This window comes from Tyto alba, unplaced genomic scaffold, assembly GCF_018691265.1.
Source record: "Tyto alba isolate M040663 unplaced genomic scaffold, T.alba_DEE_v4.0 Super-Scaffold_2, whole genome shotgun sequence".
Lineage (NCBI taxonomy): Eukaryota > Metazoa > Chordata > Aves > Strigiformes > Tytonidae > Tyto > Tyto alba.
In genome coordinates, this window is record NW_024881282.1 from 83,417,768 (window position 1) to 83,437,251 (window position 19,484).

The window sequence follows — 19,484 nt, forward strand, 5'->3', positions numbered from 1 at the left end:
AGACTTTCATTTCATGGTGAAATGCGGGATAGGCCTTTAACTACCGTAAGTATGGAGAATTTGAGCCAAACCAGGAGAGCTAACTTACACAGGTGGGAGTGTGGTCCTGAATATAAAGGGACGGTCAGACTTCAGGCTTGTGTCATATGGGAAGACTGTGGAGTCTTACTACGGGATCTGCTGTTCCTCCCGACGCTGCAAATCATGTGTCTGTGCCTCAGTGTCATACTCCACCTGCAACTTACTCCCTGCCAGTGGTTTTGTACTTGGATGTACTTTTCCACAGATGCACTTTTCCATGGATCTGATTTTCCAGGTCACAAATGAGAGGTCATCTCATCTCTCCCACTACAGTCCAGCATCTAATCCTAGTTCTGTGGCCACAGTTGCATACCACACCTCTGAAATAGTAATCAGATTGGTTCTGGTGGTTGTTTCTTCATTCAAAATATAAAAGCTATTTAAGTAATTTGCCTTTCTCCTTATACTGCTGTGAGCTGGCCATTATCACTGCTGTTCATCTCAGCCCTGTTACTGAACTGGATATCTAAAACCACCTGGTTTTGACCTCAAGCATGGGCCCACCTCCCTATTGAGTGCTCAACAACGCTTGTCTGAGGATAGTGATTTTGCCAGATATTTTTAAAGGGGAAGGAATTCCTGTGTACTAGCAAGTGAAAGCCAGAAAAGCAGAAATAGAAATGGGGAAAATTTAGGATGAGAGGGGAAAATGAAAAACCAAATCATAACACAAACTGGGAACATGGTCTGGAGGAAAAGGAAGCTGATGATGGAGCACACACAACAGCCTTTGGAGCAGACTGCTGACTGCAAAGGGCCTTGGAAACACTAGCAAAGATCCTGCCTCCTTTCATGATTCTTACCACAGGCTGTGTAAGTCACCAGGACCAGATCAAAAGTGCAGCAGTCTCCAGCAACTGCATCTCCTTTACCCAGTACTGTACAGATATTCTCAACCCCTAGGAGACAGACATGTCTCTGTGTTGACACTCAACATCACTTTCACAACAGCAGCTTTAGGAAACACCTGAAGGACAAATCATCCTTTTTATCCATTTCCCTATGGAGTAAATTTAAAAAAAAAATAATCTCACTGTCCTTTGGCACATAAAGGGACATTGTTGCACAAAACACAATGGAGCAGTGGAGCAGCCATGGAAGTGATTCACTCCCTTTCTTGCACGTGGGTGGAGGCTCATGCACTCAAAAACATCAGACTTCACATCAGAGTGATATAATTGGATTTATTGGAGGAAAACAATTAGTCATCCCTTTAAATCGTCATTATGATAGAAATCTTGATATGTATACATGATTGTCAAGGCAGAGAACCACTTGCAATGTAGCCCCATTAATAATTTGCAGTATTGCAAACTCATTATGCAGATAAAACTTTTGCAATGCCTTAATACATGCATGGAGTAAATACACACTCTCCCTTCTGTTTGGACATGGAGGCTGTTATGAGCTTGTATCAATCACAAGACCTGCAATATTAGGCACACTGACATTCCTTGACTAAGATTTAAGCCTTTGTAGAAAACATGCTTACATCTTCATTAAAAGTCAACCGAGAGATGTTTTGCAGTTGGGGATGTTTGGGGAGTCACTAGTCTGGGGCAGACTGGGCTTTTTTTTAGTTTGCTGACCCAAATCAAATATCTATCTGAAAAAAAAAAAAGGCCCAAACTGACCAAAATGCTGTTTCTCAACTAGAGGCCAATGTACAACAGGATGCTGACATTGCATTGACCAGAAACATGAGTCATGCCTTATCTCCCACTGAGCTACAAATTTCCATGCTCTTCACTTTGGGAGTCATGCTACAGCTTGATCTAGTAAGACATAACATGTGTGATACCATGCTGGGCTCAGGGGATGAAGATGAGAGATGGAAAAGCTCCGAGTTATCCTGAGCACTCCCCTAGGAGCTCCCACGCACCAGGAATCACAGCACACATCCACCTCTTCATGGAGCCTTGCACCACGTGCTGCCTCAGCAATCTGAACTCAGGCTGATTTACAACCATTATTAATGATGATTTTTTATGCTGCCATGTAGTGCTTTGACAATAGCACAGCATCCTGGCTGAGCACCAGCCTTAAAGGTGGACTCAAGACTTCTTGGTGCTTTCAGCCCACCATGGAGCAGTCCCTTGCATTATTTCCAAGGACTGATACTTGCTCCCTATGCCACTGGCATGGTACTTTCTCTCCAGCCCCGCTGCTTGGCATGCCCCTGCCAGGAAACCAGAGCAATTTCCCAGCCCTTTCAGATGACTCTGCTTTGAGTATTTGGAACTTGAGCATCTTCCACACTAACACAGTAACCACACAGAAGCTGGGACCAATGTCCTGCTGATGTCCACAAGATGATTGGGCCAGAGATACTACATGTACTATGTGGCCATCCCATATCTTGCCTTAGAAAGACCAGCACAAATGAAAATGGGTCACTGATTAAGGGAAGAGAAGACAAGGGCTTGATTTCCATGTGGAAGAAGGAAAAGTACCACACCAAACTCTTCAACAGATAAACGGTAGTACTACATGGAGGTTCATGGATTAAATGTTAGTATTTGCGTGGTGATGCTTTGGAAAGGATGGGATAATTAGCTCAGCTCTCTGTCCTATTTTGTGCAGGCAAATAATCACAGCATCTTGGTCCCCAAAATGCAGTTCATTCTGCAACAGCTGAGAAAGAAATATCTTCCAGGAAGAGGAAAATACTGAGTGAACCAGTCTAAGTTTTGACTAAGAAAAATTAACCAAATGAAAAAAAGAAAAAAAACAGAGACACACCAACATGGCTCTTGGTAGTCTTGAGCGTTAGCAACTCAGGGAATGAATTTTTGATGCAGACGAATTTTTTAAGCGTTGTATTAAAAAAAGGACCGTCCCCTCCCCGACTCCCTGTTTCTAGATGTGTATATGTGACTCCTGCATAGTTTAAGCTGCTCTGGATGGTGAATCTTCCTGTACATGCTGCAAAGCATTCAACAGAAAGACAAAATACATTACCAGGCTTTGCAGTATCTTGTTTACAAAACATCAGCTTTTGCATTTACTCAAACTTAACAATGGATTTCGAGTTACAGACACATTGAGTAATTTAAAAGCAGAATGTAGAAGTAAACCCCTCGAAGAAAAGGTTGGGTTGAGTGTGCATAAAGAAAAGACTTGGGAAATACAGAAACAGTGAACAGCAGTTTAATACATGCAGTGCAGTATCATGCATTTATTGGACATTTGATGTCATCATTAGTTCAGCAGTGTTTTTTTCACAACGCTTGCGAGCGTACATGCCCTGATTCCACTCTGGAATATGGAAAAAATGTAAGAGCTGCTCTTCTGACCTTATCATTTATGAAGAGCAGGAAAAAAATAGCTACCCGCACAGATCAGTGGCACGGTTCATGGTGGGGAAGGGGTCTTGAAAACCAGAGTCTGGGTTAAAGAGCCTTTATCCTCCATTACAAACGCTATTTACACAGCTTTGACCCAACTGTGCAAAGTTGGACCAAAAAACCTGAACCAACTCCTGATCTCCCACTGGTGGGATCTGTGATCCCTGGGGCCACAATGTGCACACACACACACACACACATTTGCACACATTTGCACACATGTGTGTCATGGAGACTGGACCACCCTGGCAGACAGGACGGGAACGCAGGACCCGGATGCAGGGATGTAGGGAAAACCAAAAGGGATTGTGTAAAACTTGCTGCTGGGCAAGAAGTCTGCAATGACTAATTTACCAGGGGAAACTGCGCGTGCAGTGTTTGTGAGCAGGTTGCCATTTCCTCACTCAGCCATTGTTCACAGCGACTTGCCAACTAGTCCGTGTTTGGTTTTGATGCTGTTTTCCTTGGATGCTGCAGTTTCCACGTGTGTTTCTGCTCTTTGCTTGAATGAGTGTAATTCTTAGCATCAATTTTCTGGTGCAAATAAACATGATAATGAAGGCAAGACTCCTTTCCCATGAATAATTTCTGGGATGCATTCAGGCCACAATTCAGATGGATAAATACACATGGGATCAAGAATGTAAGTAATCCCATTAAATGAGAATTTCCATATACTGAAAGGAAGATACTTCTGTACCTCGGGGCTCAGTCTAGAAACTGTTATTTTGCCAGTAGATGAATCCCCTGACTCTTTGAAAGAGCAAAAGCAACAGGCTACAGTCTGCATGAACTTGTTAGCAAAGTGAATCTGGTGTTTTTATGCACTGCTCACTCAGCTCTTCTCAGGGCTGAAGTTATCACAGGGGGAAATACAGCACAAGTTTCCCTATATTGGATCTAATTAATGGCAAGTTCACTTCAAAGGACAATATTCTCCCTGTTCTCCAATGGTTGAAAGCTATCTGGCTTTCCCTGGGGACTTGTTTGCCTAATACCAGGGTCATGCTTAAGGAAGGGGAAGCCTCAGGGCCAGCTGCCACTGCATTTCTAGGACACCCTGGAGGTCCACGTTCTGGTTCGCAGACGGTTTGGAGAGAAAAGCCAGAGATCAGGCGTTGCGTTGGCTTCTAGGGCTGGGAAAAACTTTGGATAAGTCCTAAAGTCCCTCAGGGCCCGGCAGGGGCCCAGAAGAACTGGTTATAGAAAAAATACTGTGAATAGCCATGGAGGTATGAAGGACACATGCACAGCGGAACCCCCTATCTAATGCCTACTACAGAACTACATGGAGATGTCTACCAGTGGGCTGACACCCCTTTTTGTTGTTTGATTCATATCAGGAACAAACCTCTATCATTGCTTGGTTTTATTTCAGCACCACAACCATAACAGACACACAACGCATAGGTAAAATCCTACTTTTTTTTTCTGCACCCACTACTCTAATGGCACCTGTACAATAGCAACCAGGACAGACGAGACATCACCAGCAGAGTAACACAGTCTCAGAAAAACATCACTGCCAGGTTTTCCCCATACTCCTACTTCCCCACTAGCCGTGCCGCAGGACCAATATCCATTTCGTGCTGCAGAAGGGGTGATCCAGCAGAAAGTTAGGATGCACTGGGAATGAAGTCACATGCAAAATCAGCAGCGGAAGCCCCTGCCACTGCAATACTGACTTTCAGCTCGCAGAGTTCACGGGCAGCCTGTCCTCACAACTTCTTCTGCAGGCTAAGGGGCCAGCTGGAGGTTTTCTGGATTTTGTTTTCCCAGCAAGAGCACTGCTGTTGGCATCAGAGATGGCCTCTGTGACTCTGGAGGTAAAAATCAACAATCAAAGCTGCAAGCAAAGAAAAAGAAGGGGAAGGAGCTGAGGAAAACAAGTTACAAAGGAAAAACACATTGGTACCAGTAAAGTAAAGCAGGAAAGGGTAACAGACAGGTGAGTCCAGGCTGAAGTCCTCATGTGAGGAGCAAATCACGCATAGTAGGACAGTCCATTGGGAAAGAGCCCAGAGGGATTTTTCTACCTACTCCTTCATGGCAAGGCCAGTTAGGGATTTGTTTTGAATGTTCTGCTTTGGAGCTACTAGCCCATTCCTCGCATGCACACATTATCTACTCCTGGCTTTGCATCTGCATGTGAGAGTGGCTGAGCAGGGGTGGATTGGGGCAGGGGAAGGCCAGTAGCACTGGAGCATCCGTGGCAAGCGATGCTGGAGTGTTTGCCATACCAGGCTGTGCTGCCAAAGGGCAAACAGCCCCCAACCCCTCTGTAAATCTGGTCTGGGTGCTGCGAGGTCATCCCAGTTAACAGATTTACCCAGATTTACACTGAGAAGTTTTAACCAAGAGATACTTCGGGACTCAATGACAGCAGATATCTCTAAGCATGTGTTGAACCCCAGTCAGGTCTCCAGCTGTTTCACTGTTACGAAAAAAAATCTTCCCACCACCCAAATCTGTAACAGAAACAATTTTGCTTTTAAGTGCTTCTGTTTCATGTCTTAAGATCCCACCAGTTGATAGCAAGACAAAAAGAATGACGATAAATTACACAACTATGTCAGGAAAGAAACTAAATCATCCTAATTCCAAGTGTGGAAGGAGAGAATACGCCTCCCAACAAAAACCACAGAAAGCATCCAGCAAGGAGGGACAGCCAGTATATGGGAACCCCCCCCAGCTGCAGGACAACATGTCTGTCTTTGCTCCCGTCACTGCTCTTTGTTTTGCAGATGTAAATCCATTTGCTTTTTTTGTTTTCTGCAAGATACATTTGGATGCTGTATTTTGATTAGTGGACTCAGCAACTACATCAAGTTCAAACCAGACCTCAAGTTTCAGAAGAGAAGGCAAAGAGGGAACGCTTGAGCCCTAATCTCTGAGAAAATTCTACAAAGACAAAAATATTCCCTAACCAAATCCTGCTTTTGGTTGCATGTGTGTAAACATGAGTAACTCCACTGATTCCAGATTGGGGGACTGCTTATTTACACCCACGATACTGGCCAGCTGAGCTTATGTAGGTTTAAAATAACTTGAATTTCTTGGGATAGGAGTGTCTCCTAAACTAAAGCTTCCTTAGGCTGGTAAAATAAAGTGGCCTTAGAATGAATTTAGATTGTATTATACTAATTTTCAGATACCTTTGCAGCAAAACATAAAGAGCCCCAAGGGTAAATGCCAAGAAAGCTCTTCTTAGTCTTTGCCAATGAGACAGGAATATATGGTGGCAGCAGCCTGGGGATGGGGACAGGAGCGTGACTTGCGGCAAGGAGATCCTTCAGTCGTCCCAAATCTTGGTCAGAAGTCCTCACTGGGAAATTATATGGAGTTTTGCTACCAATCCCCAAAAAATCTATATCTGCCATCATTCCTAAAATAAGAAGTTGAATTTGAAGCCTTTCTGTATGAGCATCTGTGTCAGCTGCAACACGGTGGAGGGCACCGGGTGCTCCCAGGGGCTCGCTCAGATGTGCCACAACCTTCCAAAAACGGGGAGCAGCTTAATACTGAGGAAACTAGAGATCTATTGGATGCAACAGCTTTAAGTGCTACCAAAGGAGAGGCTATTTTGGAGTCAGTGCTCACTGCCATCTGCTTTTCCAACTTTTCATGCTCAAAATACGATGGATGAAATCCTGGCTCTGCTGGTTGAAGCCAGTCGACTGAAGCTGAAGCAAGATTTTGAAGTCTCAATGAAAACTACATATCTTACGGCTTTTCCCAGCAAAGTCACTACTGCCTGATACATTCAGCTATGTCTGTGACTGGCTTTCACAATTTCTTGTGCAGGATAAATGAGGCAAGAGTGGCAATAGAACATGCTGCAGGGAAAGTCTTGTGCCTCTGGCGGGGATGGACCTGTCTGGGGTGCGAGAGGCTCACAGAGGTTGGGGAAGGGTGCCTGCCTCTGCTACCTGCCTCCCTTCTCACCTCCTCAAAGGAAAATCACAGCTGGGGATGGCGTAGAAGTAACCTAAAAAAATCCAGCAAATCCAGGCAGATTTGCTGTCTTCTCTGTTCCAAGCTGCTTTAATGCATGCCTGCACAACAGTCAGTGGTGGCTGTTCCTAAATGATCTACCAGCACACAGAGCCTGGGAAGTGCATGTATTTAGTAATTAAAAAAAATGGAGAAATTGAGCTTGCTTTTGTATATAAACTTCTGGGGAGGAAGGGGAGGCAGTGCCACCACTGCCCCTGCATGTGCCCGTGTTTTTCCATGAGGTCCTGCTTTTCCAGCACAGTGCTCCTCACCAGCCCTTGGCCAGAGCCAAGCATGATGGAGCAGTTCTACCTCAGATCCTTCACTTTGCAGCCAAGAACCTGACAGTGCTTCTCAGAGGGGTGCAAGCATCACCCCTCTCCCCAGGGGTGAAACTCAGGCACGCAGAGATTAAGGTCCAAACTTTTCTATTTGGTTTTTGATACTCAGTTTTGGCCACTCTGGGAGGTGCTGAGCATCAGCAACAAAGCCCCGAGGAGCTGCAGGTGCTCAGCAGCTCTGGCACAGAGCCCTCAGGCTGGATGTGCCCTGTGCCAGAGGCCAGGCTGGGAGTAGGCTGGTGAATTGTTTTGCCTGAGAGCAGCACAGCGAGTAAGTGGCAGAGGATGACTATGACTCCCACCCCACCACATCTTCCTTTTGTTTTGCTCTGCTTGTTACACACAGAGACTCCAAGGAGATAAGAGCTTCAGGATGAGACCCTGCTCTGTCATTTTGTTTACTCGGCCCTGGTCGGCTCCTGGCCAGCACCATGTATCTGCCTTTCCTCTGAAACAAGGGTGCTGCAGATCCCCAGCACTACAGGAATAAGGCCAAGGATGAGCTGACTCCCAGCTGGTGGCAATTTAACTCTTGCCATGGCTTTCAAGGAGGAGGAGGGGAGGGAAAGCAGCAGTTTCTTAATCTGAGCAGTAACAGCTCTGCTAAAGCCAGACAGACTTGCAGTCCAATTTGAGGAGCAAGAAATGGCATGCCATCGAAATCCTCCCGTGCTGCAAAGTTAATGGCAATTCCTACCTACAGAAATAGCCTATCCCCCAACAAACTGGAAGGAGGGATATTACTGGAAGTATTTTTTAAAAGAAAAAAAAATGCTCAGAAAAGTATCTCTATTTAAATAATCCAGTTGAGATGTTTGTAGTTAATGGAAAAAAAATACAACATATACTGTTACCTACACTGAGAAAAGAGTAAATCACTGGGGAAAAGAATGAGTGTTCATTAGTTAGAACATTGCTAGACTCACATATATATATATATATTTATATATATGTATATATATGTACAGCACCAGAGACTGTTAGATCCATTCCCCCTGGAGTCATTGCAGTTTGTGATAAATGAAACATTTCAGAATTGCAGTATAAAATATGGCCATAAAAAATCTTCTTTCTTCTAGTCCTTCGCTGAGCGTGCACTGCAGGGTGGGATCGCGCAGAGGCAACCTGCCAGCCCAGCCGCCTGCCCGCTCCTCGCCGCCCCGGCTCTCACTTGCTCCCTGTGTGCACTGTGGTCACTGTGGTGGGTCTGGGTCTCCGGTCCCCTCCTACCGCAGAAACGCCTGAAGAAGCAGATGAAACAAAACTACAGAGAGTGGATGGAGACATACCTAAAAGGAAAGCCAGAAACAGAGTTAGAAATGTTATTTTTGGAGGCGGGAATGTGGGCAAAGCTGAGTTTCTTGTGTAGCACACTACAGAGCGGAGGGGACTGCTGCTGGAGACGGTGCTCCTGCTCTTCCTGCAGTGGTGGGTTGGATGGGTACCTCCACGGGGCATCTTTTGCCCTCCTGGCCCACGGCCGTTCACCTATTGCCACCACCAGTAGTTACATGTGCATGTTGCAGTGAACAAAAGTCCAGCTTTGGTACGCGTTCAACTAGACCGATTCCACATTTCTGGGGCTGAAGACAAAGAGTTCTGGGATTCAGAAATCCCTCCAACATTGTGCTTGCTCAGAATAATTTTTCTTGTGGGCATGTTGAAGATGATTAAACTTCTCGTCATGGGCATCTAGCTAAATGAACAGACTGTGCACCTGGACTAAACCCAGGCATCCTGCAAAGCTGCTGATAAAAAAGTACAGCGGGTCAAATTCATTGCTGGGTTCCAGTAAACCTAGAGGGAATGTAAATTTGTGTGACTTGGACATCACTCTAGCAACAGCTTATGTCACTCCAGGTTCTGCTGGTATGCCTCCAGGACTTCCAGCTAAGAGATGTAGGTTGATGTAGGTTGAGTATCTGGACTCAAAATTTACCCAGTCAGTTCCTTTTGGACTAATCAAAGACTTCTGACAGATATTTTTTATGAAAAAAAAGGGGTGTTAGCTAAATTAAAATATTTATAGAAAGTGTCTGTTTCCAGTGAACCCTCCACCACAGCTTTAAAAACCAAAGCCCTCCAAGGTATAACCCCTGAAAACTGAAAGTAGGCTGGGTTTTGAATGACAGATTGAAGATTTTGCTATTCCGGCACAATGTCAACAGTTTCTATAGAAAGCATTAAGGAAGAGAAATGAAACAGATCCTTGCCAGAGCTTTCCGTGGACGAACTGCTCCTCTCCCAGCAGCTGATAAGACCCCAGAGGGGAGATCCTTAGACTTTGCTGGCATGTGCAGCTCTCCATGCAGTTTGGCAGCCTTGTAGGCACTGATGTGCAAAGGTAGCTCTGGCTTGAGAAAAGCTGCTGAGCAGGGACCTGACACAGTCACCTTGCTCTGACAAGAGGCAGCCTTGGTGTGATTAGGAATACAGTTCATTCTTCCAGCCTGGTGAATAAAGGATGGATGAAACCTATATTAATAGATACCTGGACTGGAGTTTGATATGGCCCCGTGACTACTCAGGATCTTTTTGATGCTTGTTATGACTTTTAACTACTTTTTCATCCTTCAAGGTGGTATTTCAACCTCAGGGATGACTATGCTGTACCTACACTCAGCTACATCCCATTTTCCAGCAGTATCAACACTTGACAACTTGGCTTCATGCTGCAATTTATCAATTACCTTAAAAATACAGAGCTCTAGGTCCTGTAATTAACCTAGGCAGGCCAATCGTGTCTAAACAGAATAAAACAGGAAAGGACTAAAAATCAGGCCAATACACTTGAGAAATCCCAACTGATTCACTTAGACTTTCCTGACAGGTAGCATAATCCAACCTAATGCATCATCTCTGCTCTACCCTAATACAGAGAACAGAATTAGGATGCAGACTGACATAACTTACTCTCAGGCAAAGCCCGTACTTAATTGTCTTCAATGATGCGAAATTGCTGCATTTGAAACTATTTGGAGAGCTCATTAAATGTCTATTAATAGCATTAGGCATTATTATATTTTGTAATGGTGGCACAGCTGTTTCATGTAACTTGCTGCATGGGATCTTTCTCGTGCAAGAAATCTGTCCCCAGGGAAAATCACTGAGACAGAAAGAGGCAGGACAGAGATCTCAGAAGTTTCCTTTTTCCCAACAGGAGGTATTTGGTGGAGTGCATTTGATGTCAGCTCCCCCTTAATGTCACTCCTTGTATTTGCTGCTGACTCTCCTCACTGGTTCCCTGGGGATCCAGCATCTCCAAACTCTTTAATTAATGTCTTTGAGGAAGAAAAGCTCTTCTGTATTGTCTGCCAAGCTGGACTTAGCCTGGGATGCTTGGAAATCTTTCTATACTTTTTTGCCTCGTATTTCTGACATTAAAAATCTTAACCTATCTTAACACATCTGATTTTATCCTTTGTACCCTGGCTGACTTCTCCAACACTGCAAGATATGATCGGATTCTCTACAGTTACCTGCTGGCTTCTGTAGCAGTTAAACAGACTTTGTTCTCTTCCCACCCTTCTTGTTCACAGATGTTTTTCCATGACTATACAGACTACTCAGTGCTATTAATTAACACCATTTGAGATTAATCAAATGGATAGATGGAGATTAATTACCCCTCAGTTTAACAGCAAAGCATGCCACCTAGATGCTTTGACCTAACTGGGGTCCATTTTAGCCATACTGCAGCAGGAACCAAAATAAAGGCGCGTTTCTCCCCGCAAGGGGTTTTCTACGTCGCTGCATTACCACTGCGTGGTTAGAAGTGCTTTGTGGCCGGTCAGCACTGCATCACTCCTCTGCAGGTGCCAGATGTGTGCCAGGAGCACCGTGATGCTTTTTTGGCAGCAACTGTAGGATTTGGCACTGGGCATTGCAAACTGGGTACTGGGCACGGATTGCCATCAGGCCTGGGATGCAGAAGGAAGTGGTTCTCCTCTGGATCAGCCACAGCACGGGCTGGGTAAAACATCTCACGCAGCACCCAGAAGGCATATCCCACCCCAGCCGTGGGGGGAACCGTGCCCACGACAGCAAGAGAAATGACAGCTTCCATACAGAGCTGTGGGGACCACGGCTGGTGGCATGTCCTCGTCAAGGAGCAGAGGCTGGCAGGCAGGGGTGGCAGAGGCAGATAGCAGCACCATTCAAAATCCAGCCCGAATAGTAGGTGCTTTCAGTTCCAGAATAGTGAAGGATACAGTCTAGAAATGCCACTTCAGTCCCTAGTGAAGTAAGAACTGACTTGCAATACCATAAGCTATTAGCACTTTTTTTGGTGCCGCATCTTAAAATAATCTCCTCTAATTGTAAAGTCCACAGCCCTCCATTTCATGATACAAAAATCTCTACAAATGGACAGAAAGGAATAAAGGAAATGCTTAGAAGCCAGAGATGAAATAGGCTTCATTGCAAAGGATGCACTTCTGTCTTCCAAATGATCCCTTTGCTGCCATGGCTCCTTCCCTGGTGTTCAGAAAAATATATATCCCAAGCATCTGATGCCATCAGGCAGCTTGCAAATCTCAATTATAGCATATAACAAACCAGGCAATAGGCCAAGTCCTGTTGTGGTGAACAGAGCCTGAGTCCTGCTCAGACAAATGAGCCTCTTCGTACAAGAGCTTAATCTGGCCCAGGAAGAGGGAAGTTGGGTCAGACTGGCAGGATCAGTGTCTCCTCCATAGAAAACAGAAATGGAAAGTAAGCCAATTTTTTACAGAAAAATGTCTTACCATAATACTGAAAACTCACACATAAACAGTTTGAGTAAATTTTTTCAGTTTTCAACCAAATACAAAACTTTTTTGCTGCTGTGGTCTGGGTCTTTTTCCCAAGTGAAAGCCCTTTTTCTCCACAAGAAACAGGGTTTTTCTCTTAAAAATGCACCAAGCTAAAACCTCATTTTTTTTAGTGCATAAAGTTTCACAGTTGAATTGTTTTTTTTTTTTTTTTTTTTTTTTTGGCCAGCTAAAAATGAAGGCCTCCATCTCTTTTCAGTCCTTATTTTAAACACCTGCTTGCACAAAGCTGAACCTGCTGGCAGCGAGGACTGCAGCCTGGGAGTCAAGAAGAAAAAGGGGATCCCGTGAATTTGCTCGGCTGCCACAGCAGGAGCTTTCCCGGGATGTTGGCTACTCACAATCTTTCCGTGTGGCTGCGTCGGGAAGTGGCGCGGCGAGGCTGAGGGTGCTCGACACGCTGGCACTCGCGCTGTCCAGGCTGCTGCCGAGGTGTAACCGTCTCATGTGTCGCACAACTGCTGTGGCATTAAATGCTTGCTGGAGCAAAAAAAAAACAATAAATAAAAAGATAATAAAGAAATTGGAGGTGGATGGGTTACTTCTGGTCCTCTCCTGGCTGCTCGGAGTTGTCAGAAGTGAATGAGCCCATCATCTTTCAAACTTGTCTCAATTTCCAGTTTCTAAGCTAGAGACAGCAATACCAAACCATAGGCATTTTTGCCCTGGTCCTGCTTCCTGTTCTTTCTAGCACTCAGCTGGGATGTGACAGCCTACAAGGAAAGTTGTATTTGACACATCCTTCCCTACACCAACACACAGGGTATCCTTGTTACTTCATGTCTCCCCATGGTGCTGACCCCAACTCCACATTTAACCAAGGGTGCTTTAGCTATGAGCAGGCCCAGCCACATCTCTCACACTCATTATATTTGTATACTTGGTTAGTAGCATCCTCTACAAAAGGCCCTGCAGGGCCGTGTAACCTAACTCTGGACCAAATATTTTGATTAAAATTTTGGGCCATAAAGAGCACTGATATGCTGAAAGGGTGGCTGTATGGCTACTGTGTGTTAGCAGAATTATGTGTCTAAGTGTCATCCCTGAGGACAGGTCACTTACTCTCCATTTGCTTTTTGCAAAGTTCTTCCGGATCTGAGCGCTGACGGACTCATGGATGTTTTTGCTGAGCGCCGTATCGCCAGCGATCCTGAAATGGACAGACAAGACAAATTTATGAGCTCTTTTGATCTCCCTGAATATGCTTTCTTCTTCTCCTCAACAGAGAAGGCTGGTCCAAGGTGTGATTGCTCCTTCAGTGATGATGATTTTATTCACACAAGGGCTCAAAGTTCCCACCATTGTCTCTGCTGGCAGCAATGGTGGAAAATCTGGGGCAGTAAAAGCAAGTGTAGATAAGGCTTGTAGGTCTGGAAGCTACAAAGAGGTGTGACCTTATTTTGTTCGTGCACGACTGCTTTCTATCACCATTACAGCCTTAGATGAAAACATTCTACCTTTTTATTTTTTTCTTTACATCTAAAGATTTAACATCAACAGGCTGAGACTGCTTTTAGCCTCAGTCATGCAGCAGCTTCCAGAGCCACTCCAACCTGTCTGATTTCTGTTTGCACTGGAGATTTTCCTTCCACCCTGAAGAGTACATAGCCATTCAACATGATTAATGTAGATTTACAGTAAAGCAGATACATGGACGCTCACTAAAGCAGCACAGGCTGCAAAACCAGCTTAAGACTCAACCTAAAAACTTGACTGATCTTGCACAGTTTCTTTAACAGATAAAGTCTGTTAGAGTTTAACAGACAAAAATATTCAAATATTCTCTGAACACAATTCTTTCCAGGGAATTTTGTTGATTCATTTAACTCCTCAAGGCATGAGATCTGCTGGAGAGTAGGCGCCATAGTGAACTGATGTTGGGCCATGTGCTGGGTTAATTCGTACTATCTAATGTAGGTGATGCCAGGAAGCAAAGATTGCCTCCTATGTTGTATGTGACGTTTTCAGAAATTAAATTTTCAGCCACAGTGTAGAAAGCCAATGTCCATTAGCAATAAGAAATTATAAGGAATTGAATAATCCATCAGGCCCAGAGCCTCCCAGTCTGGGAACCACCAATAAAATAATCAGAGGGTCTGGGGGCCTCAGTGGTCATCTAGTCCTTCCCAGCTCTGTCAAAATAATTTTGACAGATATTTGGCTAACCAGTCCTTAAAGTTCTCCCAAAGATGGATACTCCTCAGGCAACCTATTCCAGTGCCCCATTATCTCCCAGAAGGCATGGAAAATAGTTTATTCCCTTTGTCTTTGAAGCATCCTTTCACATATTTGAAGACTGTTATCACATCTTCTCTCTGTCTTCTCTTCTCTAGACTAAACAAACTGAGTCTTTCACTGTTTCTTCATAACTCATATTTTCTAATCCTCTGATCTAGTGAGCTTCTCTGGACTTTCTCCAACTAGTCCACATCTTCCTTAGAGGGCAGTACCCAAACTGTTCACTGTTTTCCAACTAAGGCAGCAGAATGGCAGCATTGCTTTGTGTTTCTTAAAAGATGAAACTGCTTAAATACCCCAGCCTGCTGTTTCTATTTATGTGTCCCGTGATTTGGAGACATTCCTTTCATTTTGCCCAGATCATTCCAAACTGTAACCCTGTTCTTCAAAGGACATGCAACTTTTTCTACCTTCACGTCAATGGCACATCTAAGAAGTGCTCTGTGGGACCAGTCTTTCCCAAATTTCTCCCCTCCTTCCTGCTAACAACACTCACCCAGGATGTCAGAGAGATGAGAGGAACTACTTTTACTCTTGGAAGGAATTTGAGGGACTAAATCCCTATCTCCCAAGAGTGCAGAGCCACCAATCCCATCTTGTTGCAACTGAGCTAATCTATATTGAGTTATTCAAGAGTACTGGAGCCAGCAGGATTGTGGGCAGGAAGGAGCAGGGTTCCCATTCAGAGTAACCCCCTCCAACTGGGAAGGGCACTTGTTTGACTGTCACATAACCTCTATCTCAAGTAGACAGAAGAACCTACTTGTACCATGAGCAAAGCATGGCTCCCAAATAGCACCTGACATCCTCTCATGGGTTCCTATGCTGTTGATGGAGAAGGGGAGGTGTCTGACTGAGACCTGGAAGATCTTCAGATCTTCCTCTAAAGACGATTCCTTCTGATTACCTCTCCCACTGACAGGGAGGCAAGTTGGTTTGGATTTCTCACTGGGGCCAGGCAGCTAAAATCTTGGTGAGGCAGTATCTAGTTTAAGCATCGTGTTCAGCGTTCCATCCTCTGTCCCTCACAGGGAATATTTTCAGGCCCAGCACAGACCCTGATGGATCCTATGCAGTATATACCCTCAGATGGATACAAAGCCCAGATGGCTTTCCATCCACCATAACAGAGAATTTTCTATATTTCTCTATCATGAAATCATCATGTGAAGCAGCTCCTACAGCTTTACCACGGCCACACCTATATGACCCAAATGACATGACACGGAGTGTCCCTGGCTGCCTTCAGGTCACTACTATGAAGAGGTGACCAGAAGCCTGAGAAGACTCTAACTGTATTGCCTGCCCTGCACAGCTCATTAGCTTAGGTGCCAAGTGTGTGCAGATTTGCATCCATTCTCCTTGCACACCGCTCAGCCTTTCAGTGCAGACAGGACCCAGCAGATTTTCCTGGTGGGAATGCAAACTGCTAGTCAGACTCACTCCAAAATGTCATAAGCGTTCTGCTCTGTCCAACAACACCTCCTCGGTGAAGGCTGGTGCCCTCAACACGCACCAGCTGGGAACTGGTACCATCATACCACAGTTCTGCAGAAGAAAACTAAGCTGACCACTTAATATGTGGACAGCTAGAAGCCAAAGTATATGTTCAGTAACAAATCAAAAAGACCAAGCTGCAAAGAGAAAATTTACTTACATTTGTGGAGAACATATTTTCTCCAAAGCTAGTGAAGCGTTTTGCTTTATGAACAAATTTGTTAAGAAGCTGCATAAGCACAGATCAAGTTTCCCACTTGTCAAATTTTATTTTGGAAACATGGACAAAACAAGTTCTTGGGGTATGAAACCCTTGCCAGCTCTTCCAGAAGATCTTTCCTTCCAGTCTCCAGAAGGACTTTCAAATGTATTTTTGCTATATGAAACTTTTCATCGAGCATGTAGCTCAAACACAGGCTATATATTTTTTTTTTGAGTTAAGGGATCATTTTCTGAAATGCTGGTGGTTTCAATAAGAAACTGCTGGTTCCAGTAGTTTGTAAACTGTTTTCTACCACCGCTAACCCTATGTTCACTATGCAATTCTTGTAATTCCAGAAAAAAAGTCTTAGTATTTGGGTGTTTTCCAAATAGGCAGAATAGTACTTGCTTTCTTCACAAGGGGATGGACAAACACCCTGTGAAGCCCTCTGATGCTACAGTGGTGGGGACCATCCTACATCTAAGGTCCCTTTAGCAGCATTAGCACCTTGCAGAAGCTAGTTTTTAATCAGAGTGAAGTAATAGCAGTGTTTTATTAGCACAGCAGGATCTGTTCAAACACGTGCTGGTATGCTGAACAGTGTGTCTCAAAATGCAGCCCCACCTGCCAAAGCCGGGTGTGGGATCATTCTCCAAGCCGCCTCTGAAGAACTATCCTGTTAATGGTGCAATGCTGTAATTAGGGTTGTGCTTTTTTACTGTATTTTGCACTTGGAAGACTTAGAAACTTTTATAAAATACTCATAGCATTATAGTGTTTGTAGTATAGTTCTACTTCTAGGAAAACAAAAGAAATGTTAACATCCATTTGCTGTTACTGTTTTGTTGGAGATGTGGTGGTTTAAGTACACAGGCAAGAGAGGTTGAGGTGAGCAGGTAGAAGTCATATCTTTTATACAATTAATTGGTAGAGTTTGAAAAATGAGATAAGCTTTTTGGCACACAAACCTACCCCAAGGTGGGTATCATGAGCATCATCACATCTATACCGAATGTATTTAATCACAAACTTTAGTTCCCATGCTGAGAAGATAACGCATGAAATTTAATAGAGATACTGGTTTTAGAGCACATTATAATCAACCTTCCACCTTTCCCTAACTCTCAAAGTCCACAGAATATAAACAACTTTGCTTTTACTTTTAGGACAAAAATACCTTAGCATCTTTCTTTTTTCCTCCCTCCTCTGCACAACATAGCCTTCTCCTACAGGAATCAGCTTTGTTTCCCCCAAGAAACAGCCATCTTCTGTTTCAGAGATGATCAAACTGATGCATATCTAGTCCAACCCTATTAGTTCACGGCTTTGCAGTTAACTTTGAAGTTAACTGTGTCAGCACTGAAGCTTGTTTTTACTGACTATACCAGTTGGCCCAGTAAAAGATATAACTTCTACCTACCACACACATATACAAAAATAAAATTAAACAAATCAGAATAATGCATGATCTTTTATCATGCTGAGCGTCACCCAGAACTGAGCAAGGACTGATCAGCCTAACTGGAACCTGGCATTTCTCTTGGGGTCCCTGTTTTGCAGCACCTGAAAACAGCTACACCCTAACAATGGTTTGGAGAACTTCGTGTTGAAGCTGGCCTTACATCCAGCTGTTAAATATATGTGTGACACAACACACAGAATTGGATACCAAGGGCCACAATCTGATGACTCCCTACCACAGATACTTCCACTGAAGCTAAGAAGGGTATTTGTTATGAATAAACATACCAAATCTAGCTCTGCATATAAGAGGAATCTAATCTAATGATCAAATATTATTTCATAGTATCTAATTTATTTTAGGTATCTGGATTCAAAGCTATCACAGCAGTTTATCTGGCCATACCACTTCTAAGCTTTGAGAGGAACCTCCAACAAAGACAAAACCAACAAATTTCCTTTTGGACGGTTCTTTGTTAGCATGCTGCAAGCACATGTCTCTCACATCCTCCCTGCCCACCATGGCAGGCAGAGTCTTTCATCTACCATTATTTTTTGAACCTTCATACTAAAGGCAGCCAACTCAAACGCTGTGCTGGCCAAACAGTGCTTGGAAATACTCTTGAGTCTGATGACAGGAAACATGGAGCTAGCTGTAATGGATAATGCTGAAGGATCACAACTTTTCTATGCATAGACACACACACATATACATACACACATACACACTTGCATGTGTATAAATATACACACACACATACTGTATCAGTGATGCTCCAAAACAAATGGAGTGCGGTGACAACTCGATAAGAGTTTGATTTAATGTTGTAAACATCAGCTGCTCCCTTCAGGGAGCCCTTTTCACACTTCAAACAACATTGTCTGAGAACTGAGCTCTTTGTAAACCATGTCCTTTCCTTGGGTGGAAATTATTATCTGGTTTCTGCTCTCTGGCACATAATAAACACTCAGGGTCATGGTCACAATTTGCAGAGGCTCAATCCTTGCCAAAATCTTGCAATTCTTTGACGTAGGCAGGGATGGATGTTGGCACGTCCCAAGTATCCACTTTTCCTCTGCACAAGCAATGGTGAAAGGTGAGGGTCACACTCGTACCCATGGACATAGGTCTCTAATTCAGGTGCCACAACCTCCTTGTCCCCTATAAAGTCTATACAGGGAGGTGATACATGCCTCACTTTTTAATTTAGATGGCCCAAGTTGCCTTCGATGCCATAACCGGCTTCAGCACACAGCTCTAAATCCCATTTATGGTCACCTGGGTAATGCTTGACAGAGCAAATAAATTCACAGCATGCCTTCCAATTCCTATACTAGCTTCCTAACCATTGGACCTTCTCCTCACCCTCTGAGGACTGTTTTCTTTCCCTCTGACCCAAGCCTGGAGGCTGAATTTGGGGCTGCAGGACCCAGCTTGACCTGACAGAGAGTGCAGTGTGATCCTATAGCTGAAAAAACAGGTCCTCGGGTTTCTGCTTCTCGCCCTTAA

The 19,484-nt window shown here is 44.2% G+C and overlaps 1 protein-coding gene across 3 annotated transcripts in view; it reads right to left on the minus strand.

Moving 5' to 3' along the window:
* Window positions 1-1,251: 1,251 nt before the first annotated feature.
* The window catches only part of CAMK1D (calcium/calmodulin dependent protein kinase ID), a 230,979-nt gene continuing 212,746 nt past the window's right edge, over window positions 1,252-19,484 (minus strand). Inside the window, exons 9-11 of one of the 3 annotated variants that reach the window (XM_032985872.2) lie at window positions 13,639-13,726; window positions 12,918-13,056; window positions 1,252-5,248 (exon numbers count right to left, since the gene is read on the minus strand). In XM_032985872.2, coding sequence (XP_032841763.1) covers window positions 5,247-5,248; window positions 12,918-13,056; window positions 13,639-13,726 — 229 coding nt within the window. In that variant the 3' untranslated portion in view covers window positions 1,252-5,246. Of the gene's footprint in view, window positions 9,055-12,917; window positions 13,057-13,638; window positions 13,727-19,484 lie in introns of all 3 variants that reach the window. The other 2 variants (XM_032985871.2, XM_032985870.2) reach the window with 2 other exon arrangements.